Source organism: Gasterosteus aculeatus, chromosome 9 (assembly GCF_964276395.1).
Source record: "Gasterosteus aculeatus chromosome 9, fGasAcu3.hap1.1, whole genome shotgun sequence".
Lineage (NCBI taxonomy): Eukaryota > Metazoa > Chordata > Actinopteri > Perciformes > Gasterosteidae > Gasterosteus > Gasterosteus aculeatus.
In genome coordinates, this window is record NC_135696.1 from 6964399 (window position 1) to 6990487 (window position 26089).

Consider the following 26089-nt stretch of genomic DNA (forward strand, 5'->3'; position numbering starts at 1 on the left):
GTAGAGAATACTATTTTTTTATTTAGGAAGAAAAAAATACATGAAAAGGCAAAGCAACAAACTGCAATTTAGTCCACAATCCATCCGAAAACAGGTCTGCAACAGCTGACCTGCTTATTAAAACAATATGGGAGTTAACAGTTACAAGTAAATAGAAACACAGGTTTTATCTTGGACGGGAACAACTAAAGAGAAAATCTATCTAAAAGATCCTGACTACTAAAAATAATAAAAATAAAATAATTGTGCTAACATGGTATCAAAAGATTCACAACTTGGTTGCATTGTTTAGAATAACACAACCCCCAAATCAATGCAATAGTTAAGTAATGCTACTCAAAAGCTTAAACAAAAAAAGGAAAGAAAACGCCTCACTCTAATGAAACCAGAGCGAAACATTTCTCTGGACTGAGACGTATATAATCAATTGATGACCAAGTTTTCATGGTCATCAAATCTTAACACAGCTGATCAACGACCTAAAGTGAAGACTGAGGGGAAAAAAGGTTAAATTCCCTGAAAAGTGTATATATGAAATTAAGTCCAGAAACTCTTAGGTTGGGCTTAAAAAGAAAAAAAAGGTTAAAGTTTAAGGTTTAGTTTAGTAGAAAATGTGCAACAAAGATAGAAGCCCTTTCCTCCTTAGCCAAACACTTTTTCACATCCCCTCTTTGAGAGAAAGAGTTGACAGTGAAATTAAAATGACCCTTTGAACAGAAATAAACGCAGTGCTTCCTGCTCATAATTCTACTTCCTGGTAGGTGGAAGGCCCGGAGGAGGGGGTGGAGCAGCAAAAGGGTACGGCGGTTGCCCCATGAAGCCCATGAGCGTTTGCTGTGCTGCGAACGGCTGAGGTAGCAGGGCCGGCATCCCTCCGGACAGAGCAGGAGGAGCGGGAGGCTGGCCGAACTGACCCTGCAGCTGGCTGGACTTCTCCTGACCTCCGCTGGACTGGCCTCCGTTGCGGGAGTTGTAGCCGCCGCTGTAACTCTGGTACTGGTCTGAGCCCGAGTTGTGGCTATTCCTGTGATCCTGGCCTCTGTCCCTGAAAGAGGAAGTGGAGCGGTCTCCATCATGGTTGTAGCGTCCGTCACGGTTGAAGCTGCTGTGGCTGTCCTTGCCGCCGCCGCCACCGCCACCACCACCGGCGTGCATGCGGCGATCATATCCCCCCTGGTACGTGTTGTTAGAGCTGCTGCCACGGTAACGCATCCTGCCGCCTGAAACAAAAATCAAAAGCAGAGTCAATATTCCTGAACCTTGTTTTACAGTATGTAGTGCTGCGATGTGGTAAGTTGTTCTTACCGCCTCCACCTCCTCCTCCTAGACCACGGCCCGACTCCACGAACTGAAGCAGCTTGGGGTTGATGGCCTGCCGGGCCTCTGCCAGAACCCGGACGAGGTCACGAGCCTGCCGCAAGTTCCCCGGGGTAAAAAAGGTGTAGGCAGTTCCCTTGTTGGAACTGCGGGCCGTACGTCCAATACGGTGGACATAATCCTCGGAGGAGTTGGGATAGTCATAGTTGATGACGAACTTGATATCTTCCACATCTTTTGGATAAAGAGCAATTGGTTTTACAGCGTGGAGGAAAGAAGAAAACACGATAACGTCACAGGGGAAAAGCTTCCGGAGAAAAGAATGCAACAGTTGATAAATTGTGTTATATATATATATATATACATATATATACATATATATACACACACACACACATTTAAAAAGCGCACAGCGTTTGGTTATACATATATATATATAGCCATACGCTTATATATATAGTTTTCATTTTTATACGTACAAATATATGTATATATATTTTTCATAAGAAAAGTAACTTACCTGCTTCATCGTCGTGAAAAAATAAAATTAAAAAAAATCGACAAAAAAAAAAAAGAATCGACAAATCCAATAACTTATTTGAGTTATTTAAGTAACTAATTTAAAACCTATGAAGTTAAAACTGATCTTGACTTCAGGGTTTTTGACATCAAGCTGAACATTAATCAAGGTCAGGCTTCATTATCAATAGGAGAATTGGTCAAATGTGTGACGACCAGGAGCCTGTTTCGTATTACATAAGAAGTGAGGCTTTGACAGCACCTTTTCCCCTCCAGCATGACAGCGGGAAACCATTTCACCAACCGAGACCTACTGAGTAACAGAATGACCGTGTGCGGGGATCAAAACTTGGATATTCTTTAGACTACAATATGACCACGATGGAAGTTCCTGAATGTATGGTGAGCTCATGGAGGAGAAAGGGGCGGTGAGGTACTTACCCCCGTCATGTCGTTTTTACAAAGGTAGTCAGTTCCCCCTGATCAGTCCTGGTATATAGTGAGGGGCTGAGGGGGAGGGAGACAGGATTCATCCCTCACCTTCTGCACACACCAGGGGAGCAGAACCGTTAACACGCACAACGGCCGGTTATGTTGCTCTCGCTGCATGGCAGGACCCTCCTCAGACCCTGGCCAGGACTGGATCCAGACGAGCCCATCTAACTCTCTCGCCCCCGTCCGTCTGCTTTTTGGGACGGACCGATGGGCGTCTGCCCTCAGGCTTCTCCCGAGGAAGGCTCGTTGGATTTAAAACTCTGACAATACTGGGCAGGGGGATCTTAAGTTACCCAAGAAGAACAGGAGGGCTTTAATCCCTCTAAAACTAGCCGAGCTTCTACTTTAACGTGACTGACGGGGAAGGGACAGCAGCGCAGACTGTTACAGCTGCCGTGTGCTGTCAAACCCTGAGAGGAGAAGAGGGGGAAAAAAAAAAGAACAAGGATACGGTCATGGGGATTTTAGCAAGTCAAAGACACTTCACTCATCCCCCCTTCTCACATTTATCCTGCCAACAAAATAGATAATAGCCTTCCTAAATGATGATGGACCGGAGACAGTTCCGCTGACACGGCCCTGCTCCATTGCATCCGCACAACTAAACGATGTGGATCATGCTGCAGAATTATACCCGGGAACAAAAGATTCACGACATAATACAGTTTATGATTGAGTACGTGGAAGGACGGGTAATGTCTGCAGCATCTTAGGTTACTTTTTAGTGACACTTTAAAAGGAGAAGAAAAGGTGTGCAGTAGCAGCTGCCCCACACGGCCCTCCTTTCAGGCAGCAAAACAGCCCCGATTAAAGGAAGCTCTTTAAGTGCAGTAACAAGAAACAGACTATAAACCCAGCAAGCCTGGAGCCTCCACACTAGGCTGACGTTGAACCGTCAGTTATAATAGTGACAGATTCTGAAATATAACGTCCCAATTTATTTCAGTGTCAATTATCCAATTCAAACGGATACCACAACATCCCTAGTGTGATACCCGTTACAAGAAGTAGTGAACTGTCATCGTATCACCTAGTCAATTATTCAATTAAATAATTAACGCTAAGAATGTTTTTGCCCCATCTGATTTCCGGACAGTTTGAGCTTCTCTCATCCGTAACATACTCACCTCTTGGTAAAAAAAAAAAAAAGTTGCAGTTGTACCGTACACGATTAACTGTGGTGGTTGTTTTCTTGGGTTAGTCCATAAGTGTTTAATACACTCAATATTATTTATAGGAAAAAAATTACAGGAAAATGCATCAAAGAATGAGCTAACCGACAATAGTGTGAGACATTCTGCAGCTTCGACTGTATGTGTGAGCAGACATACCCAGACCACGTGAGGCCACATCGGTAGCGATCAGGATCGGATTTTTACCACTGCGAAATTCTGTAGGATCAAACCAAATATTAGGAATTAGACAAGGAAGTCCTCTTCACTCACACACAACGCAGGCCATAATGAATGACCAACTTTAAAACTAGTGCCCTCAATGATTGATCACTAGTCTTTGTGCTGTGACACGTCTGTATTGCTGTCAACTTGCTCCCCAGGGATGACAGATGAAGACCAGTGTGGACTGGGAAATTACATGTAAACAGCGGACAGTAATATCATTGTGTTCCAGTTACTCTTACCAATGAGTACCCAGTCTCTTTCTGGCTGGCTCTTGTCTCCATGGATACACATAGCTGGCCATCTAAACAAAAAACACAATGAAGTGGGATGATTAGACTCTGAATAGCTTAGGTCTCAAAATCAAATATTATCGATGAGTCACCATAGTATAAACGTCATCAAGTTATGCCATAACAGTCATTTCTCACCCTTCCCGCCTCATCCTCTTGGTAAGATCATCACAACGCTTCTTTGTCTCCACAAAGATGATGGTTTTGTTTTCTTTCTCAGCCATTATTTCCTCCATCAGTTGAAAAAGTCTGTAGACAGGGGAAACGATCACAGCACATCAGTGGCCTCACGCTCCGTTTCAACTGTGAGAAATGGCGAGCTTGTGTTCTCTAACGCAATTTCAGCAGCTAATGAGAGATAATCATGGCATAACATGGTTTACGGTCACTTACTTATGGTCCTTTTCATTGTCCATGCAGACATCAACTATCTGCAGGATGTTGTGGTTGGCGCTGAGCTCCAGAGCGCCAACGTTGATCTGGACGTGGTCCTTTAGGAAGTCCTCCGCAAGCTTGCGAACATCCTTTGGCCAGGTTGCGCTCCACATCAGAGTCTGTCTATCCGGCTAAAACAAAGAGAGGGAGAGCATGCAACTGGTTTAACTTTCAAATAAATAAGTCATGATGATCATATCAAAACAGTATGTCTGTAGCTGACTGAGCTTACCCTGATTTGTTCAACTATCTTGCGAATCTGTGGCTCAAAGCCCATGTCCAGCATGCGGTCAGCCTCGTCCAGCACCAGGTAGGTGCAGCGCCGCAGGTTAGTTTTCCCACTCTCCAGGAAGTCAATAAGACGACCAGGTGTGGCGATACATATCTCCACACCTACAGTCAAACAGAAAAAACATACATTATAAGATGCTTTGTTTGAGCAGCACAATTACTTGATACACATATTTTAAAACTACACTCTACTTTGAATTATCTATTGCATGTGGTCGTCTACAACTGTACCCACCCCTCTCGAGGTCTCGAAGCTGTGGTCCTTTAGGTGCTCCGCCATAGACACAGGTGCTTTTGATACGGGAAGACCTGCCATACGCATATGCAACCTGTTGAACCTGCTGAGCCAGCTCTCTGGTTGGCGCCAACACCAGACACTATGAAGAGAGGTCAAAGTGCAATGTTTCACAGGCGGATTGTACACTTTAGGCAAAACACTAAGCTTACACAAATGTAATTTGCACTCACTATTGGGCCATCTCCTCTCTCTAGGTAAGGCTGGTGGTTGATATGTACAATTGAAGGAAGGAGATACTGCAGGGAAGGAAAAAAAAAAAAAACACAAACAACATTTAAACATCTATATTTAAATAACTAATACGATTTTTTATGTGCCATGAAATCATGGTACGGTTTATGAATTTTTATGTTATGTTTAAATGCACAATGTGCCATGCGAGTAAGCCTTTTATGACCAAATGACATCATCGTGGATGATGATTGCCAGGCAGCCTTACAGCCAGTGTCTTTCCGGAGCCAGTCTGTGCGATCCCCACCATGTCCCTGCCGCTCAGGGCCACGGGGAAGCCCTGAGACTGGATTGCTGTTGGCTCATTGAAGTTTTGCTGCCTCAGCACATCCGTCACGTGCTCTGCCAGAAGAAGGAGGGAGACAAGCAACAAGACACTTATACTCTGGACTTTTAATTGGGTCTCTAACTTTTGGACTTTACAAAAAGCACAGTCCATATTTTCTCCTAGTAAGTATTACAAGTGCAAGTGTACGGTTTCACCTTACAGACAAGATACGTTTTATTTTAGTGTATGGATTACTAACGAGGAAACTGCGCCTGGTGAAAAGCAGGGATCGCCTTTGGGCAGCCTGTGCCTCTGACTGTGATCTCCTTCTTTTTGCGAAACTCTTCCATGTCAAGCTGGATATTTAAAAGAGAAAGAGGAAAAGTACGTTTGGAAACGGTGTGCTCTGATACAGGGAGGAAATATGATTATGAGTAGACATTATATTAGTTATGATGGTACTTCGACAAGAGGATTAAATGTGTTATTGTTTGTTGCTTGGTGTATAGATATTGTCTGCAATTACAACATAACAAAATAAATGATGAACATAAATGATGATTAAACTAATTATAAATAAGGGTCATTGAAATGTAATTTATCGCTTTCGGTGTTCGTTTTATGATGTATTAATGTTTGCAAGTAAGACAGAGGAATATAACAATTTACCTGACTCATGTGTTGGACCTCAGCGTGTTCAGCATAGAAGTTCTTCTCAAATTTGGGCAGCTCATCCAGGTTCCATTTCTTCTTGTGGAGACGCTCACCTGGATTCCCAAACTTCATCGGTGAGGGTCCACTGCGACTGTTCATAGCCCCAAACCGTGGCCTGAGAGAGGAGAGAGATAAGAACAATGGACAATCGACTAACTATCAACAATGCATTTACTTAATGAATTTGTTCTCCAAATTATAAATATAAAACATATCACGTTCTTTTTCTTCATTCAAACCGTCCTACTCAAAATTAACCTAATATAATAATACTATTAATTATGGCCTTCAACGTCGAACAACCCTGTCACCTCCTTGCACGGTCCTCGCGGACAGCGGCCTTGCGCCCCCAAGTGGTGGGAGGTTAACAAAACAAAAACAAAATGGCTCTTACGCTATAAATATTACTGCATAGAGCTGCACGTACACGCCTAGATCTACGAATCCGGTTTATTAATTAAAATGTCCAAAGTTTAATGAACGTCACGGAAATTTTAAAAGCTTTTTACTGTGAATATGTTCGTCTGCTCGCGGTTCGTCCATATATTTCATCATTATGACAACGGTGGCCTGAAAATAAACTGTTGGGGCGTATTTTCCACATCCATTATGTGGACGAAAACAACTAATTTGTGATGGCAGTAACCGTCTTGCAGCCCGCAGACGTTGGTGTAAACACGACATGAACCCGGGTCCGTGTTCACAGTGAACGCACCGCGGAGGAGAAGAGGCCTCGCGGAGCTTTGAGCACTACTTTACGTTAAACGTTGCATTTTTCATAATATGGGCCAAACCGCTTGTGACGTCTACCTACACATTATGCAACAAATGCGATAGAATACAGCGTTAATGAGTTTAATTTCCACGTGAGACCAACAGACGTAACGTTACCTGTCTCGTCCATGGTCGCCAAAGGAGGATCCCCCTCTCATGTTGAAACAAAGTAACAATTATCCGCGATACTTGTAACGTAGCAAAACGTTTAGATCGTTTTCCACCTGTTCGTTTGCGTTGTGCGCTGTTAGAAAATATTATTCACGATAGCAAAACGTGTCTATTGGTCGATAACTACGCACAAATACGTATGTTCGGTAAACAAATGTCGAATGCGTCACGCGACGTTTGCGAAACTACTCCCGCCTCCCACTCCTGCCTGGCCGCTTTGATAACGCTACGTAAACCACACTAGTAGTTCTACGTAGCCTGCTTTCGGCTACCGACACTGCGCACAACTTTGCACTTAACAACAATAGGGAATACTATGGTTGTACGCGTGCGTGCCTTTTGACGGTTGGTGTCGCTGTGTCAGAAACTGCGATCCTGGATCCTCAGAAGAAGAAGAAAACCTTCAGGAAACTCCATCCCATCGTTTGTTTTTCAGCTAGAATTACGTGTTAACCCATAATATATGAAGTACCAGTCTTTATAGTTGTATGACTATCCGCTCATATTAAAGTGGACCGTACGAAAATGCCGTTGTTAATTCAAAATAGAGGACTCGACTGCATAACCTCGACGGCGGAACTGTTCGACAAATATCCACATTTACAGGTTTGTATCCAGGAAGCGTGGCTAATTTCAGTCAACTGAGACACTGTCAGCGGTGTCATAGTTGTTTGTGTATGTGACAGTTACCCATTAATTGGCAGAGCCACCGTTAATGATGAGGCAAGCTGGTTGTTGGACGTGTGGACGGGGTTTTGGTGTGATATAATAATCAATCAGGGAAAACACAAACCCGTGCGTTATGTTTGTTTGAATCTAAAGGAGCGTAACGTTAGTGGATTTTTCCTAAAATTCAATAAATGACATAAAACAGGGATGGCTGACCTAGTTGATGACCTTCTGTCTGTTATTTTTGTAAATTATTTTTGTTCTAACGTCAACTTCAAGGACAAGTTTATGGTTTCTACACTTTTCACTAAGTCGTTTCTCTCATCAGTTTAAATATTGGACTAAATGTTCCTTTATAGGTCATTCAGAAGACAGTTTACAGTCTGTGTTGATTACTCGGAAGTAACATAGACCCTTGGTGTTTAATAAATACGTTTAATTTCTACCCTGGTCACAGGAAAATGCAAGGAAATTTAGCTCCATGCCACTTGTGGACGTCGACCCAAAAGGCCTCTTGTACGTCCAGCAAAGAGAGTTTGCCGCAACAACACCAGCAGACAGTAAGTGAAGCCTCGTGGTTGGAACCAGTCACCTGAATATCAGCACGCACAATTAGGCAAGCTCGATTTTTGAGGATTTATTTTATTATTTGACAACCAAAGTGCTCTCGGTCAATCCAAAATGTTAAACATCACAGAGGAAAAGAAAATGCCCAATTAAGCATATTTATTATAAATAATAATGAACACAAATGCACCTGTCTTAATCCAATAGGCATTCAAGTTCATACAGCTTGTAGTTGGAAAATATGTATATAAATGATGATATGGTCCAACTATTCTCTTGCCTAATAATTGTGCACACGGTGTAGAAATTGTAACAGTCCCTTCAAATTGAGTGGAATGTCTGATCCAAAACAAGTTTCTTTATCTTGAATGCACTCTTCGGCTATAACACATATTTGCACTTTTATTTGATTGCAGTCTTTGAGATGAAATCTAGAATCGCAACGTTTGTTTGTTTATAACTAAAGGCTTGGTTAACGATTCAGGATCAAACTGATAACGCCGGCCTTTTGTCGTACCCATCAGACTGCGTTTCAGTGATTGGATCTGGTGATGCCACCACCTGCCATTTGGTTGTGCTGCGACACACCGGTAACATTCACTTCATTTAAATTCATGCTGTTTGTCTTATTCTGGCTGTGTATGCAGTTAGGAATGACATGTTTAACGGGTGAAATGTTTTATCGTTTCTTAGGAAGTGGAGCAGTTTGCCTCGCTCATTGCGATGGTTCCAGCACCTGGACTGAAGTCCCGCTCCTTGTGAAAGCAGTGACGTCACTGAGTGACATCAGTAAGGAGGGCAGGTAGGGATTACACCAGTAAAAGCACTTTTAAAAAAAGGGAATGATGGTCTTGACTTCCTTTGCTTTCCATTTTGCAGGCTTGAGCTCCATCTTGCGGGTGGATTTAACGATGAGTCAAAAACATCCCTTAAACTCAGCCTTAACATACTGGGTATAGTCTTACAAACGAGCTGTCTTATTTTAACATAATGCTGGCAGCTGTTGAGCTTTGCACCACGTAAAAAGACCCTTTGTTACTTTGCAGCAGCTTTCCAGAAAATTAAAGAGGATATTTATCTGGAAACATGTTGCATCACAGGTAACCTTGATACTTGTTTACTGTTGTTTACATGTACTCAAGCAGTTAAACCTTCATCCAGCTTACCGTTCTGTTCTGTGTTTGTAGAAATGAATGACATTGTTGTTGATGGAACTCATCGGCCTATAGTATACGGAATAGGTAAGTCATGAAGATGCTACAAAGTGAGAGAAATGCGTTCATAGCATGTGACCTGTAATATGTTGCACATGTCTGTTTCTGCACAGGTGTAGATGTTAAAACAGGCGAAGTTTTCCCTTCGTCGTTCACTTATAAAGGACCTGCAGAGGAGCTGCGTTCGGCAAGGACGTTCACTGGGGGCCAGGTACTCTGAGATATACAACATGTTTTACTATGTGGGAATACTGCACATGTATGGCACAAAAGCATGCATCCAAAAAAGGCATAGTCACATGTTTAACTATGTTTTATGAGGAAAAAAAGCAAATAGGAATTTCTTTCTAGAATTGGTAATTGTTCATTCGGCATATTAAAAAGGGCACAGTCTCAATGTGAAGGTCTGTAAACAAATTAAAGTGATTTGCTTCTTCTTGCAGATGGCCGACACATATGATTCAAGTCGAGGGCTCGTTCAAATCGGGCCTTGCAAGTGGTCTCCAAATCTGGATATCGCCTTCTGGTTGTCACAAGATGATGACACAATTCTAAAGGTAAAGGAATGTGAAAGTCGTTACTCCTAAAAAGACGGTTTGCCTCATAATTTTCATGCTTCGCTCGAGGGCGCTCGTTAAGTCTCAGAAACTGTGAGTGTCAAGCGGCTGTCCTGACGGCGGTAGTTCTCTCCCCTGCCCAGTACCTGTCCACCTCGCCGATGGCCGAGCCGCCACACTTCGTTCAGCACATGAAGACCACCATCCGGTTCCTCTTAGAACACCCCAACTCTGACAGCCTGTTCCCCGGGGGTCAGCCACAGTTCTACCACAGGACTGCGAGTGGGGACTGGGAGAGGGCTGTCTAGTCATCGAGCTCACTGGACCTCACCATGGAAGCGGGGGGGGTGGGGGTTGCCTCTCCGCTCAGTGGATACACTGTGACTCATCTACGGCATTGCTTTGTTCGTTTTGTCTTAACATGGAGTCGGCGCCTGGCTGCAGTGTTCTCTGGTGAGTGGCTCTCCTGACTCCTGACTGGGACAAAATATCTGAATCTGCCATTCGAGTAGTAAAGAGTATAGAGAAGGAACAACATGCCTCTTAACAATTCATCTTTACAACTTCGGGAGATAGTGTCAAGTCAGCAACGTATGCCCTCTGCAGTGAATGAAAGTGAAATTCACCATATGGCTGTTTTAAATTGTAAATGTACTTATTCACATTTTTGTTTAATTTCCAGCACAATTCTGAACCTTTTTATGTATTTATTTTTGGTTCAAAACCTGTATTTTACAAAGCATTTTTTACCTCCTTACTTGGATGCATCGATTGTTCAGCTTACAACAGTACAGTCAAGCAACTCGAACAATTAAAACTTAACTTGTTTGATATTCTTTTGTCGGTTAATGTTGTCAAATACTGTGTTCCCAGGAAATCCAACCGGGCCAACCCAAACGAGTTTTAAATCGTTTTTTTTCTTTTCTGGAAGATATTACAATGTAAAACTAAACTTAAAAGGTATGGAACTGTATGCACAATATGTATTTACAGGGTGAAACATGTGAAACCATATGAATGACCGAAAGCCTGACCTACTATTGACGAGTCATTTGAGGTGGAGAACTTAAATAACAAATGTCTATTTTTAATTTGTTTAAATCAGTGAAGATAATACTAATTGCCAAGTTCTGCACTGTTTTTGAGTTGAGCAAACTTTATTTTTTCTCCACAAACGCACCTTCCAGACGAGAGCGGAATATGATATTCTACTTCATACCGCTGTATACTTGCCATGACTGTGTATGTTTTAGGAAACCGCATGTGTAAATGTGTCTAGCAGTCTGTAGGGGAAGATGTGGATTCTTATCAAACACAACTAAATATGATTTTGATTTCCAATTTCTTTATGAAAACATATATACTGTCTGAGGCCTTTTCATCAGTTGTGTTGTTCAGAAAATGACACGGTGCTTAAAGCATTCAGTGAAACTTTCAAACCTACCATACCTGTTGCTAAATAAATATGAATGGTCATATCTAGTATAACATGTTCATACTCAGAGTGAATGAAGTTGAATGGGGTGAAAAATGTTTTTATTTTTGTTTTTTTATTTCAGCACTTCAATAGAATAAATGTTTTGCTAAATGCAATGTCACACTGCCCATTAACAGCAATATGCAATTAAAACGTATCTAATCTAAAAAAGGCTAAATATGTCTATTACACTGAAATTGATTGACCTTCATAGTTTTTCCATTAAGTGATCCACGCGTTGGCCACGACCTGACAGGATCCTGTCATTAATTAGCAAATGTATCCTTTAAAACTCGACGTCAGCCTAAACAATTCTGTATCGGTTGCACTTAAATTGAAACACATTCTGACAGGTTGGTATGAGTTTCATGGTGGTTTTCAACGTAATGCAGGTCCCTTTAATGTCTCCCTTCTATCGCGTTTGCGTTGGACTCTGTCCGCTGCGGCTTCGCTCCGCCCTCCACCGCGTGGACGAACCTGCTTTTCGGTTTTTTTTTACGTAAAAAGGGGCGTAGTCATTGACAGCCATGTCCCGCGCCGGGTCCCGCACCGGGTAACGCCGGATGACAAGCGGGTGTCCTACACGACATTGACTTTAACCACTTCATTCCACGAGGACTACAAGCAGCGCGTCGACGACGCGCCTCGCGAGCCTCCCCCCGTTGGACCGGAATGTCGTGTTCGCTGCTTCCACGCAGAGATGACGTCGATGGAATTGGTCCCATTTAGCTAAGATTACTCTGAGCAAATTTACATTTCGCTAAAAAGAAGAAGAGGGGGGGGGGTAATTTCTTTCCGCTGTTTTGACTAACTGGACCGCGATGCGAGAGGCGTTGCTGAGACACGTCCGTCGGTTCCCGTGGGCCATCAACGTCACGCTGTACGGGGGGCTGTTCGCCGGGGGCGACGTCGTGCACCAGTGGTTCTCGCGGCGGCGGGAAATGGACTGGAGGCAGACGCGGAACGTGGCCCTCGTCGCGTTCGGTTTCCATGGAAACTTCAACTTCCTCTGGATGCGGTTCCTGGAGCGCAGGTTCCCCGGGAACTCCCTGAGGATGGTGATGAGGAAGCTGCTCCTGGACCAGACCACGGCGGCCCCGCTGGCCACCAGCGTCTTCTACACGGGTAGGACGGGGGGCAGTGGGGAGGGGGCGTTTACCCTGCCGGGGTAGTTCTTGGTCCACTTCAAAATAGATAGCTGTCAGTTTGTAACCTGATCGCAAATCCTCCCCGTGCTCGCCTCTTGTAGAGCAAAGATCAGTACTCCGTGGTCCCGAGGACCAGCCTGACCAGGGGTCAGGGGTCAAGGGTCAGTCATCGCTGAGCAGATTAATTGTTAGATTTCATATTTGACATCATGGTGGTGGAGCGGCGTTAACAGACCTGTTAATTATCAGGATCGGTATCACACATACATGGTAATAAATGCCAATAACTAAGAGCACAGTTGAATGCTTCTGTCAAAATCCATATTTTATGAAGTGTGGGATTTCATTCATATGTGGAATTATATAAAAAAAAGTCCATGAAAAATACAACCTTACAGTTGCTCAGTTTAGTTTAATTATTTTGCACAAAAAAATGATAACCAGATGACACAAACCTGACAGTGATAGGATCACAGTGCAGCAAGAGGCAGAAAGCCTCTATTTACCTATATAATATAAAATGTCACACAATTATAGAGAACAGAAAATGAATGTGATGTAACCATATCATTAATCTGATGCCAAAAAGCCAAGCAGAAAACTGATGGCAGCAGTTTCATAATACTCATCCTTAATCAATACATTGTTCATGCTGTCATACTTACTGGTATTATTACACAATAGTTTGTGTCAATATTTGGCCCAGTGTGTCAATAACACTGCTTGAGAAAACCTAAAGTGATCATTTATCCTCCTCCTATTCGACACATATACTGTATTCATCGTGCCTTCACGCTGTCTTTAAACCTTCCGTCAGTCAAACCACTCACAGACCGGACGGCCCTTTTGCCTTGTTTCCACCCAGGTGTCAGCTTCCTGGAGGGCAAAGAGGACATCTTTGAAGACTGGAGGGGAAAATTCCTAAATACGTATAAGGTGAGTGGGGGCCGAGACCAGCCGGTAGCAGCACCTTCACATGTCGAGAGACTTGTTAAATCTAAAGAGGAGAAGCTGTGGTGGCAACACGCCCATTCTATTTAGAGGACTTTGCATGCCAACAGTTCATTTGTGATGCGTTATCTGGTTTTGGGAGGTGTCTACTAATAAATAAATAGACGTGACTCTCTAGGCCGTCTTCAACAAAACGCGCCACTCCGCCTGTCGTTCTGGCGGCGAATTGCTCTGCAACACACGCAGAACCATGAATTGAAACGAGTGCGTCGACGCAACGACGCAGAAGCATGCGCCGGCCTTTAATGTTCTTGACATTATTGATTCCGTCAGTAAACATTTGTGTAAGTTGGATTCATGTTGCTTTCTGTTTGTCTCCCTTTTTCAGACGGGGCTTATGTTCTGGCCATTTGTGCAGGTAAATATTAACATCTGACGGGCATGGATGTTAATCGTTGACCGTTGTGAACAAAACACGTAGCGAAGACAATCTAAGCTCAAAGGTCCACCGGCTAATGATTCTTTACTCTGAGCCATATCTCACTGCCTCACAATGAACCTGGTGGCTCAGTGAGTGGACCCCGAGAGTCTGCATTTGCTTTACCATTCAAATCTTACATTTCCTCTGACTTCCGTTATTTTCAGCACCTGCTATATGTGATAATATGATCAATTCTGTAAGGAAATCTTGCAGATAACTAGTGCAGATTACTATTATTATTATTGTTATTATTAATAACACATTACTGACTAAGTGAGTGCATTTATTTATTTTAGATACTACACAACAATAAATGTTATTAGTCAATATGTGAACATGTAATACCTCGGCCACAATGATATAAATACACGCTCATCTTTGTCTATACCTTCCTCAGTTTGTGAACTTCGCCTTGGTGCCTCTGTATGTGCGGACCACCTTCACCGGCTGCTGTGCCTTCGTCTGGGCCACTTTCCTCTGCTTCTCACGTCAGAGCGGCGACGGCACGGCCAGCGCCGCTCTGACGTGGATGTTCCCTAAAGAAGGTGAAGCAAAAGACAATGACAGGGCGGATGCTTCCAAACCTGCTGACAACTGAAAGCAATGAAAGCAGCAGGCGTCCCATCCAGGCTGTCCAACCTGTCCTTCATGTTGCACCGTCTCTCGCCAAGGTTTGAGTTAAACGTCTCACTGAAAGTCTCGGTGAAATTAAAACGGTGCTTTGTGAAACGGCGCTAAAAATAACAAAGCAGCAAATCTCCTCAGAGGGAAATGTTGCTGCAGTGGCAGCCAATCTTAATAATAGGCTTATACTTTTCCTTTTATTAGATTGGGCAGATGTTTAATCATTTAAATATCAATATCTCAAAACGGTGTACTTTTACTGCAACATAGTGTTTCATCTCCTAGGACGTTCTGCTTCTGTTCCATTTTGATTTCCCTTTACAAAATAGTGTGGCAATCAATCACTTATTCCTTTCAGTTTTTTCGTTGTTACTTGACGACGGTTGTCTCAGACATCCATTTACTTGAATGTAGAAATCCTGCCTGCCTGTTATACTTGTGTTAATGTTGTACTGTGGAGTAAACTCTGCTATATCTCTTTGCGTCATTTCCACATTTTTAAATACTGTTTGCTATTTCATCAATTCTTGGATATGAGAAAATCTTTGTCTGATCGCCTGCAGAGATTCTTGAAAACTGGGATGTAACGAAACATCAGATGCCACCGCCAGGCAGATTTCTATAGAGGTCATTTTTATAAATAGCTCAGCACGAGAGCTATTAGTTCTAGTGCAAAGATATCTCGTGTGCCTCAGGCCGATCTTTACAAAGGGAAAAAAAACATTTCATTGACTTGTGTTTGTGCTTTATGCAAAATGTGTGAGAGAGTAGACGCTCTTTGATTTGAAGTATTTTGTCTGCCTCACAGAACTGAATGAATAATGACATTAATATCACAATAATCTTTTACGGTTTGTTTGTTCTTTGTATGCTGACGTGCTAAACTGGAACATCATTGAATATTCCTTTGGTTCAGTTCAGAAACTGAAGAATGAGTAATATTACTAAATAATTCAAAGATGTGAATTTTTACTGCATTTCTGTATCAAATTTGATAGTTTGGATATAACAAAGGTATACTGGGGCTCTTGATTGTAATGTATAAAACGTATTTTATCACAGATAAGTATTATTTATTGTTAAATAAACAAAGAAAACATCCCAATGACTCATTGCATCTTTACTGGGTGTACAAAATAAATCAGTCATGACTGACTTTGAGTGCTTGAAAGTAGAATGTTATATTTGTCTACATAACAGACCCACAGTTGTCTTGATCTGAGCTGCATCATGTACGTCATCTGTTACCACTCTATCAGCAGTGCGTGTGTTGTGTTCAAACAGAAATATCACTCACGTCTTCGTTCAAGCTCTGTCTCTGGGAATATATGAAGAACAACGCTTGCTTGAAAGGGCCCGTCTGCTGCATGCTTTCTTTATGCAGTCTAAAATACGCTACCTTGAATCAAGAAATATATTTATTAATAATAAATTTAACCAGGCAGAAACACATGTGTATGGCTTGCGGATAAAAACTCCAGAGCAACTGGGCCTGTTGTTTTATTTTTAACATCATCGTGGTGGGTGTCTCCCAAGTCTTCACGTCCCTGCCCGCACTGCGCATGCGCCCTGCATCCTTTTCTCCATCCACACGTCGAGGAGCTTGAAAGCTCGAATGAAGATGCTCAGCGTCTCGGCTCGCAGGCTTGTCACCGGGTAAAACAAAAAAACAAAAAAAACGACCCATCAGCGAGGACGCACGCAGAAGAGCCGTGTGGTTTTAAGAGAAAGACAACGACATGGAACTGAAGAAATCCTTTTCGGACACCGAGCGCGCGCTCAGGAGCTACGGCGCCGTGTCGGAAACGGCGTGGACAACGGACAAAGGTGAGCGCCGCCGATGCTGTTCCGCCCGCCCGGTGGTCCCGGATAGGACGGTAACGTGTGCGTTTCTTTTCCCGGTGGATGTCCCCCCACATGACGCGCGGGGGGGTTGGGATGCTATGAATAGCGCTGCCCCGGTGCTCAAGGGCCCATTAATTCCCCACACGGGCACTACGGGTTCCGTGCTGTTTGTGAATGAATGTGAAGGTTGGATTCAGCCTGAGCTGATGCAGCACGAGGAGTCCAATACCTGGTCTTTCATAGACTCTGGACCACATTTGTGGTCCATCTCATATCATCACTGTGTTATTCTTTTTTAAGTTGTTACGGGGCAAATTATATTTTTTGCACAATAAAAATAGTTTCTATTGACATAATACAATGTCACAGCGGGCTATTGACGACAAAGATGAGCATATACCCCCTTAACACAATTTAAACCACAAATTAATTGGAAATGTATATGATTAACTATATTACTTGCAAGTGTTTTTTTTAACCCACAGCTCAACACTCAATGATCTCAGCAAATTGTCACCCTGGAAAAAGCAGCAAATTCTCACAGCTGAAATCACTGTTTTGCTTAATTCATGACAATTAGTATTTATTTAATTGACATGTTGTCAATTAAATTAAATAAGTGCCTCAAAATCAACCCTAACGCTGAAGAGTTTAAAACAAAAAGAAATAATGGTGGCAGAGCCATTGTTTTTCGAGCTTTCTATCACTATTTTGTCCTGTTTGATGACGAGCAATGAATGACACATTGAAGACGTTCATCAGCAGCCTCATGTACAGTGGGACTGCAGATAATGACATGTTGGCGACCCCCATGTGGGCGCTGCACCCCCCGCACCAATCCTCATAATCTTAATGCACATTGATGATCCAGATTGTTATAATGAAACAGGCCTTTTCATGCTGATTAATTAACTCAGTGTATGAGACTGGTTTGTATTTGCAGCTGATGACTTGGGCCCGGTGGACAAAACGCTTTTAATTAGGAAGTGCAGAAGTGCTTTGTTCCCTGTAATGTCTTGAATGCAGAGTGGCTTGCTCAGTTAAGGTGGAGCTGTGAAGACATTATCAAACGCCACTTTGACACCAGTCAGGGCTTAGTGATTGTAAACACATGGCTGGAGTGTACAAAGAAAACACTGAGAAAAGCTCCTGCTGTGTTTTGCATTGGGCCGTTATTTCATGGTGCAAAGTTCGATATTTGTGTGTCCGCGTCATATTTCAGCAGACACGTCGGGTGATGATTCAATATCAGCGAGGCACAAAGCAAAGCGGGCCCTCCTGTGCAGACTTCTGTCTGCTGTGGTGAGTCAGCTCCGTCCTCAGCAGGCATCCATGAAAAGTACCTCAAATGCAGACTGCAGTTTATGTTGCTGCAGGATGACGAGGAGCTGATCCCGTCCTCTAGTGTTGCAAGGCACACAGTGGACAAACGGCAGGCCTCCTGTCTGCTCGGGACATGCAACTACTTTGTATTCAGTTGTATGAAGAACTATCTGCTTGCGGAATGGGGATTTTGTCATAATAAGGGATTTCAGGAGGGTTAATATCCATATATAACAAATGTGTGTCCATATTAAGACTAATATAAGCAAAAATCATTTCTGGTTCCATGTTCTCTAATTTGCACGTGTGTTTATAAATGGAATATCTGTAGTTTTTTGGACAGTTGATGAAACGAGACATTCAAAGGCATCCCCTTACATCTTATATGTTCTGAATTATTTTAGACCAAACATTTAATCAATAAATAATATTTTTGTAGAATGTTTTACCTCCCAATGGGCGGCTTGCAAGAGGCAGAAAAATAGCTCAAAATGAAGTGATATTATGCCCAAGCATCAAGGGTCACATCCTTCATCCTGCACTTCCCACAGTGCATCTTTAATAAGACTCTCTCTGACCACATTTTCTTTCTGTTAAAACTTTGGTGTGAATATAAATGATTATTTCTCCAAGCTTGACAAAGCTCCTCCCACAGACATTATACAACTATTGGAAAGGCTGAGTAGCTGACAAGTAAACCCATCTTTGCTGGAGCGCTTCTTTAATTATTTGCAACGGAAGGTTGGGAACATTTGGAGTAAGAAAGCTTGATGACTTCATCAAAGACATGCTGAAAACCAGGACAACAAAATAATGTACAATCAACTCCTTCAGTTTCATTATTTGTTGCTTCAAATCAAGATTCTGTTGCTTGCTTGTTGGAGCGGATAATGTCGGTCTGTTGCTGCATTTGCAGTGGTCGCTGCATTGATCACTGCAATAAGTGTTGGTCAGTGTAAGTGTTTTTTGATTGTTAGAGAGCGTGGGGTCAGAGAAGAGTGACCCAATCAGCAGGGAGCCACAGCTGGGTGGGAAGGTCTATTTTCTCCTCCTCAACAGCCAATTGGCTAAAACGCACCACTTTAAATCTTGTGTCGAGCAGAGATGTTTCTCACAAGTTACTTTGTGATCCATCAGGGCCAAAGCAACATGATCACTGTTCTCCATGAGGGAGCATATCCGTTCCTTCATGTCACACACATTTTCACCCGTGACTGACGCTGTGTGAGTTACTGCTGTGAATTTAAAGCGCAAATCACAGCTCTCTTATGCCGCTTCTCTCCAAATATCGTGTTGTTGGCTGACGCGCGAGGACGCGTCACGGGGAGGCGAGGTGAGAAATGCGTTTGGCAAGACGCCGACACTGTGGGAACTTTGCAAAAAAAAGTGACTAAACACGGAACTCGTGGATAAATGTGTGACAGAAAAACAAAAGAAAATATTCACGACTAACATTTTGCATCAAACTACTTTTGTGCCACAATTTGCTCTCGAAAGTGAAGAGAATTGCGTAACAGAGACGCCCAAAAGCAGAGCGTCCTTTTGTAGGAGAAAACATCAGCCATGTTGGATACTTATTTCTTCTCTCCCTGCCTTCACTCGCAGGTCACTCCGATGTGTCCATGGCAGAGAGCACCATGGCCCCGGAGGAGATCGAGGTGGAGATGACGCGCATCCAGCGCCTGCGCGAGGTTCTGGTGCGCAGAGAGTCCGAGCTGCGCTTCATGTGAGTTGCCGGACTTGTCTGTGTGCGTTTAGTTGTGACAACACGCGTCATCGAGTTGGACAAAATGTCACAACAACCCCCACCGCCACGCTGGAGTTGGTAATGGCGTTTTCTGTGGTGCCGCGGAGTCATTTCCCCGGGATGGCTGAGATGCTGAGAGAGGATGACGATCCGAGGCCTGATGCGTCACCACGATCAACTCATTTGGCTTCTCACCAAGATCAGCCTTAAAGATCATGGATTTTTCTATGCGAGTTTAGCGGCAAATTACAATCTGGTCTCTCGTTGTATTGTTCAATACAGAAACCCGTTTACAATACAATACAATAATACCAGTATTGCCGATGTTTATTGGGTGGATGAGTAGCTGAACATCCAGCAGTAAAACGTTTACAAGTGAGCAATTAGGAATTATAGAATCATCTCAAAGGCCCCCAGATGTCGTTACACTAAATACAGTCCAAAATCCCCAAATAATCCCTTTACTTCAGTGTAAAACAAGTAGAGCAGCAAATTCTCATTGAAGCTACATCATTCATGACCAAATAATTCCACTAACCGTTGCAGCGCCAAATTAATAATAAATTTGTATCAATAAAATGATGCAAAATCAATATATTGATATTCTATAGAGAAGGATTCTGCACTCATACTGCTGTGCTGCTCCAAATTGGCAATTTTGTTATTGAGCTGAAACAAATCATCTTTTGTCCCCATGTCCTGTTGTCTTTCATATAAGAACAAAACAAACTGCTTTACTTTTTTTTAAATGTATATTTTAAACTCAATTTGTAATTGGAAATAGCGGCTGTCCTGTTTATTTTGACGTATTGAACTGCATTAAACTGTCTCATCAGTCTGACGTATCTAAGAGAATCGGGCCTTTCGTGGGTCATCACGCCCCAAACATCGGGGCCCGATGGTCGATGTGTCGCACGAAGCTGAGACACATCGTAGAAAGCTCACTCAGTCGAACATGTTGATTCACACGGCCACTTGAAAGGCTTCATTAGGCGCTTTCCTCTCTGTTGTGTTGTCGTCAGGCTCTGTGTGACTCAAGGCTTGTTGGTGTGTGTGAGCCTCACACACACACACACACACACACACACACACACACACACACACACACACACTAGCAGATGTTGTGTCAGAGTGCAGAAGCAGCTGAAATCGTCAGATAGCACCGAGGGAGTGAAACAAGGCAGAAAGAGGGAGAATAACAGAAAGTGAGGAGGCGAAAGAAGCTGCAGGGAGGGGTCAAGGGGAAGAGAGAAAGAGGGAGGTGTAAAACTGAGCAACAAGGGTGAACGCAGGGGGAGGAGGAGGAGGAGAGATGAGTCACCGGCCTGATCCATCACAAGACAGAATTAAATCTGTGGTAGCTGTCACTGCTCTGCAGAGAGAGAGAGAGAGAGAGAGAGAGGATTCAAGCAGGAAAAGAGGTACTGTGCTTCGGCCCCGAGTGTCAGGGCTGCAAAGGGCTCAGGGAGAAGCATGGAGTTATTCACGTTGCACGTTTTCCATCACATCGGGGTCCGAGTCACTGACGTCCAGAATACAAGTGCAAGAGTGTTTTTACAACACGGTGCAGGGATTAGTGGGGGAATGATGTGTCGACAAAGCAGTCATTCAGAATAATGGTTTCACTGAGTTGTTTAGCAAACGTGCCAAACATGTCCTTGCAAGTTTGTAAATGGTGGGATTTAATCATGATTTGTATCAATTGTTGGTTTAATATCTTGTGTATTATCTTATCTACACCTTTCAGTCCCCTACTTGTATTTATCTGCCTCTCAAAGTCTTGTGGGTACTATTCTAGTAAGGAAGATGCTTTTCACATCTTTTTCAGAATAAGCTAAAACATTTTCCAACATAACTATTCTAGGTAAGGAGCATAGCTCGGGATGTGTTGATAGTCAATCAGATCATAGAACAATGGTTCAAGTTCACCTCAGAACGCCTCAGAGTTCAAACATTAACACATACATGCTGTCTAGTTACACACAATCCTCACACTCATCATCACTGTCAGAGCTATCCGGATAGGGTGGAGTCCATTCCTGAACCGGACACCGTATAGTAGTACTTGTGTGTTCAACTGATACATGAGTACCAACAACCTTCCTTACAAAGAGCTTTAAAACAGTTACAATTAGGGTTAGAACAATTACAGATTGATGCCCCCTAATTCCCATAGCAGAAATATGATAACCTCTTCCTTTTTACCTACTCCACAATGTTTCTTTTCATCTATATTGTGGATGACCAGAGAAAGTTAAAAACATGAATTTCTGGGTTTTGGAAATAGAATAACTTTTCATTTAATCAAATAAAACTGGTGCATAGATCCCTTCCACCGATTGTTCAGTCTGCCGTCAGTTCACAATTCAAAAAAACTCTGCCAAACATCATTCCAGTCAGATTATTACATCCAAATCTGAAACAGCAAAAAATAAAAGTTGCCTGTAATCTAATAGAGGCCACTGATGTACTGTTTTCTTTCCTTCTCATTTTTTTTTAAATTTTCTTTTTAGGATGGACGACATTCAGCTCTGCAAAGACATCATGAGTTTAAAGCAGGAGCTGAGACAGATTGTCACAGTCCCAGGTACAGTACAAACAAACAAACAAACACATACACCTTCATTCTCCTAATGATAACCAGCGGTAAACATATCAGTGTCATTCTTTTTGCAGCTTGCACCAAGTTCCATAACCTCTGAAGGATTCATGATCTATAGGAGTCGTCGTCACGCTAAACTACATACGATTAATGTACACACAACTAACAAGTAGTATTAGTATGTCCCAAGGATAAACATGCACACACACACACACACACACAAGCACACACAAGCCCACCTGCATTTGCGTGCTGAGGTAATATGAGCTGATGTAAACTTTGCAGACGAGGCGTCCAAATTGAAATTCAGTAAACACACGTTTTTTACTACCTGGATGTTTTTTTTTATAGAACAGAATCAAATTCTTGTTCAACTCCACCGTTCCACGGTTGTCTGTCTGTGTGTACTGACACTAAAAGCGTCACTCATAGCAACGCAGGCCTACGCGAGGCCCCGCAGAGGACCTGGCAACAAGGAGAGAACACTCCTCCTGCACGTCATCATGTGTCAGTGTTTGAGCGAAGTGTGGGGGGGGGGGGGTGAGGGGAGGAGGGGGGCTGGTGTCGTTTTCAAGGACACACAAGGCACATGCCCATTAGCGTTCCTTGGAAAGGAACCGGTGACCTGTCAATCACCAGGCGTTTTCTTTACTTAGAATATTAACCTGCATTGTTGAGCGTGAGGACAGAATTACAAACGCCTGATACGGGATACGGGCGTGTTAGCTGATGTTTCTTTGTACGTTAGAAAAATGTTGATTTACCTCAGTGGTTATTTTTGGAAATACTGAATCTTTTATTTTGTATTTTTGTTCGTTGACAAGAAGGAAAATCTAAATATCTGTCCTAAAAATTACAGGAACAGGTCTGTAAAATATCAACCATTTGTTTATATTGTTGAATGAAAGCCACCAAACTCCCAGCAAAAAAACTCCGATGTGGCCTCACTTTCCTCAGCTGCAACTTTGATTATCCTGTGACTCGTCCCCATTACGAATCCCCCCCTCCCTGCATGCATGCATTCGTGATGACAATGTCACACAAAAAGGTGAACCATGCAGACATTCCCACGAGCCACTGGGGCCTCATGCTTACTGTTGGTGGACCAGTTGTCGGCGCTTTACTCTAGTCAGCAGTCATTTTACAAACCATTTTCATCCATCCAGTCCAGCAGGGGCAGACAATCTCTCTGCAGCGGTCTGCTCGTGTGTGTGTGTGTTCCTTGATCGGTTTGCGCTTCGAAGGGTGAAGGTTATAAGTGAGACTAATCAAAGCGGATGTTTCTAGATCTGACTGAAAACAAAAAACAGCCCTCCACCATGTGCGTGATCTTTTTTTTGTTTAAATGATAAACTATACACAAGGAGGATTATGGGTCAGTTTGTGATGAGCCAGCTGGCGTAGCTGTAAGTCAGCCAACTTTTGTTTTCATGTCAACCATCTTTCCATTTATTATGTGTACATGACAATCATTCTTCTTTGTTCCACCCCAGAAAAAGAAAAAAACAAGAAGCACAAGCAGCGGGAAGAAGAGCTGATCCTGAAGATTCATAAACTGGTGCAGGAAAGGGACTTCCTGGTCGACGACGCAGAGGTGGAGAGACTAAGGTAGCGCTCTGCCACAGACGACCACGGTTAATATCCGGGAGCGGACTGACCGGATGTTTACCCGGATAGTTTTGGGTTGAACTGCATCCATCTCTTCATTTGATCGACAAAGGCCAGAGGGGAAATGAATTGAATGAATTGGGATTCAGCTTCTGGGGAATGTGGATATTTGTACAAAATTAGATATTAGAAATCAGCTATTTCAGATGACATTAAAGATCCCAACAGCTACGCTTTTTATGTATTTAAAATCAGGCAAGAAACCGTAGAATACAATTTGAACTCTAGATTTGTAGGTATATTTACACGCTTTCTTTCTCCTTTACTAAATAATGCATTTGATCCTGTTAAATTTAAAAAATGGAATTCAGCCAGCTACATTTTTAATTTCCACCACTGCTTTTCCATCTGTGATCGTGGTGAAGGGCTGATAAAAGCATGAAAGTATGCACCACAAACCTCATTGTTATTAAACAGCTGACTATGCGAGTGCTTTTCAAACAGAGAGCAAGAGGAGGACAAGGAGATGGCCGAGTACCTCAGACTGAAGCTCGTGCCTCTGGAGAAGAAGCTCAAATCCTCGCAGAGTGAGTGGTTGGTTTGAATTAAAAAAATAAAATATAAAAAATTAGAGTGGCACAAGTGCCATTTGTGTTCACTTCCATGGTGTGATCATCTTTCCCCCCCTCCCCCTTTTTATTTCAAGATCCTCCAAAGCCTAAGAGACAAATCCCGGAGCCGCCTCCCAACAAGCCCTCCATCACCAAGTCGGGGGCGGCAATCATCAAGGATTGCTGCGGCGCCACGCAGTGTGCCGTCATGTAGCTGAGCCGGACCGCTCCACGGCCTCGGACGGACGGACGGACGGACACACCTTCCTGTGGATCAGTGAACCTGTTAACTGGGGGGGGTTTCTCCCCCCACCCCTCAAAACTGCTCAGGAGTCTGGTTTCGTAGTAGAATCGCAGATACGTTTTCAGCCACAAGGCTGCAGCTCAGAGTTCTGGAGCTGATGTACAACGAGGAGCTTCTTTAAGTGAAGACACTTCACCGCGTACATAACGTGACGGGAACTGAAAATAAAAAGTTCTTAAATTAGAAGCTGATTTGGTCATGATTCAACATTCCTTTAAAATGATTTGGTGAGGCAAATACTAACAGAAGCATTTTACAGAACTACAAGCACAATGTTCACAAAGTATAAATGCTGAGGTTCTCTGACAGACAGGAAAAAGAAGAAGTCATCAATGAGTCATGTTCGAAGACGGGTAATTCTCCCATTTCATCTTTTATCAGCCAGTGAACTTTCACTTTCAAGAGTCTACAACTAATGTTTGATCACATGCCACTCAGATAAACAATATGGCTACCGATTCAATGATTGGCGTGAAAATGTTACAAGAATGCCAGCGTGCACTTTTTTTCTTTTTTTTCTCCCTTTTTTTCCCCAGAGCCGAGCAATATTTTTAACCTGCTGCAACAAAGTCTGATCACATGAGACATGTCGCTGTGTGTGTGCATCTTTCTCTTTAAAGCCCATCACTTCATGTCACGCCACCTCAAGACGAGACTTTGCAGTTCCCAGTCATTCACAACCCTTTCATCATCTTTGTCAACTTCTGTACATGCAAAAACGTACGTAGTCACCATGGTGACATTTCATGCCCCAAACATGGACCAAACTTCGTCATCCCATCGCTGCTCGCTTCATCTCAGCCATCTGCAAATAGGAGTTATTGACAGTCGTAGTATGACAATGAATATTGCATCCTCTGAACTTAGTCTTGCATTTATATGATAACCAGGAAATTAATGCAAATCTTGTAAATGCCTACGATAGATTGTGTATGTTTGAGTGTATTTAGGAGATTAGTGACATGTTCCATGAAAAGTGTTGCTCTTTGTCACTTTACTACCTTCCTTCTTACCTTTAACTTATTCTGTAGTAGTGAATTTATGAAAGCCCTTATGTTAAACATTGAACAAATATGCAGAAAATAAGCTGAACGTACTTGTACATACATATTTAAATAAAGGAACTTTGAGGAACTTGCCGGGTTATTTATTTAAGTA

General features: G+C 42.9%; 3 protein-coding genes across 4 annotated transcripts; 2 read left to right on the forward strand and 1 right to left on the reverse strand.

The window, feature by feature from the left end:
* Position 1: 1 nt before the first annotated feature.
* On the reverse strand, positions 2–7400 carry LOC120824769 (putative ATP-dependent RNA helicase DDX17). The gene is made up of 13 exons (XM_040185812.2): positions 7150–7400; positions 6214–6373; positions 5804–5900; positions 5485–5618; positions 5216–5281; positions 4983–5124; positions 4689–4849; positions 4415–4587; positions 4160–4270; positions 3971–4032; positions 3663–3722; positions 1306–1551; positions 2–1220 (listed from the first exon to the last, which is right to left on the reverse strand). The coding sequence occupies exons 1-13, from the start codon at positions 7188–7190 to the stop codon at positions 748–750; spliced, it is 1926 nt and encodes a 641-aa protein (XP_040041746.1). The 5' UTR covers positions 7191–7400; the 3' UTR covers positions 2–747.
* A 131-nt stretch (positions 7401–7531) lies between these two features.
* On the forward strand, positions 7532–11858 carry ntan1 (N-terminal asparagine amidase). Its single transcript, XM_040185896.2, has 10 exons — positions 7532–7809; positions 8330–8432; positions 8964–9029; positions 9133–9241; positions 9319–9392; positions 9486–9539; positions 9627–9680; positions 9767–9864; positions 10097–10210; positions 10354–11858. Exons 1-10 carry the CDS (start codon positions 7729–7731, stop codon positions 10516–10518), a joined length of 918 nt encoding a protein of 305 aa, XP_040041830.1. The 5' UTR covers positions 7532–7728; the 3' UTR covers positions 10519–11858.
* Positions 11859–26065, forward strand: bmerb1 (bMERB domain containing 1). Of its 2 annotated transcripts, none has more exons than XM_078080336.1 (6): positions 11859–12812; positions 19665–19785; positions 22320–22393; positions 23902–24016; positions 24521–24603; positions 24723–26065. In XM_078080336.1, the coding sequence occupies exons 1-6, from the start codon at positions 12509–12511 to the stop codon at positions 24839–24841; spliced, it is 816 nt and encodes a 271-aa protein (XP_077936462.1). In that variant the 5' UTR covers positions 11859–12508; the 3' UTR covers positions 24842–26065. The 2 variants fall into 2 exon arrangements, with proteins under 2 accessions (XP_077936462.1, XP_040041855.1); XM_040185921.2 differs by lacking the exon at positions 11859–12812 and adding an exon at positions 16447–16718.
* Positions 26066–26089: the final 24 nt, after the last annotated feature.

Bases quoted from the DNA above. Each gene is read 5' to 3' on its own strand.
- LOC120824769 (XM_040185812.2), bottom strand. From the start codon at position 7,190: ATGAGAGGGGGATCCTCCTTTGGCGACCATGGACGAGACAG. The intron at 4,588-4,688 runs GTAAGCTCAGTC...TCTTTGTTTTAG, and splicing joins AGATAGTTGAACAAATCAGG to CCGGATAGACAGACTCTGAT. The intron at 1,221-1,305 runs GTAAGAACAACT...TTTTTGTTTCAG, and splicing joins AGGAGGAGGAGGTGGAGGCG to GCGGCAGGATGCGTTACCGT.
- ntan1 (XM_040185896.2), top strand. From the start codon at position 7,729: ATGCCGTTGTTAATTCAAAATAGAGGACTCGACTGCATAACCTCGACG. The intron at 8,433-8,963 runs GTAAGTGAAGCC...CGTACCCATCAG, and splicing joins CGCAACAACACCAGCAGACA to ACTGCGTTTCAGTGATTGGA. The intron at 9,540-9,626 runs GTAACCTTGATA...CTGTGTTTGTAG, and splicing joins GGAAACATGTTGCATCACAG to AAATGAATGACATTGTTGTT.
- bmerb1 (XM_078080336.1), top strand. From the start codon at position 12,509: ATGCGAGAGGCGTTGCTGAGACACGTCCGTCGGTTCCCGTGGGCCATC. The intron at 24,017-24,520 runs GTAGCGCTCTGC...CTTTTCAAACAG, and splicing joins GCAGAGGTGGAGAGACTAAG to AGAGCAAGAGGAGGACAAGG. The intron at 24,604-24,722 runs GTGAGTGGTTGG...TTTTATTTCAAG, and splicing joins GAAGCTCAAATCCTCGCAGA to ATCCTCCAAAGCCTAAGAGA.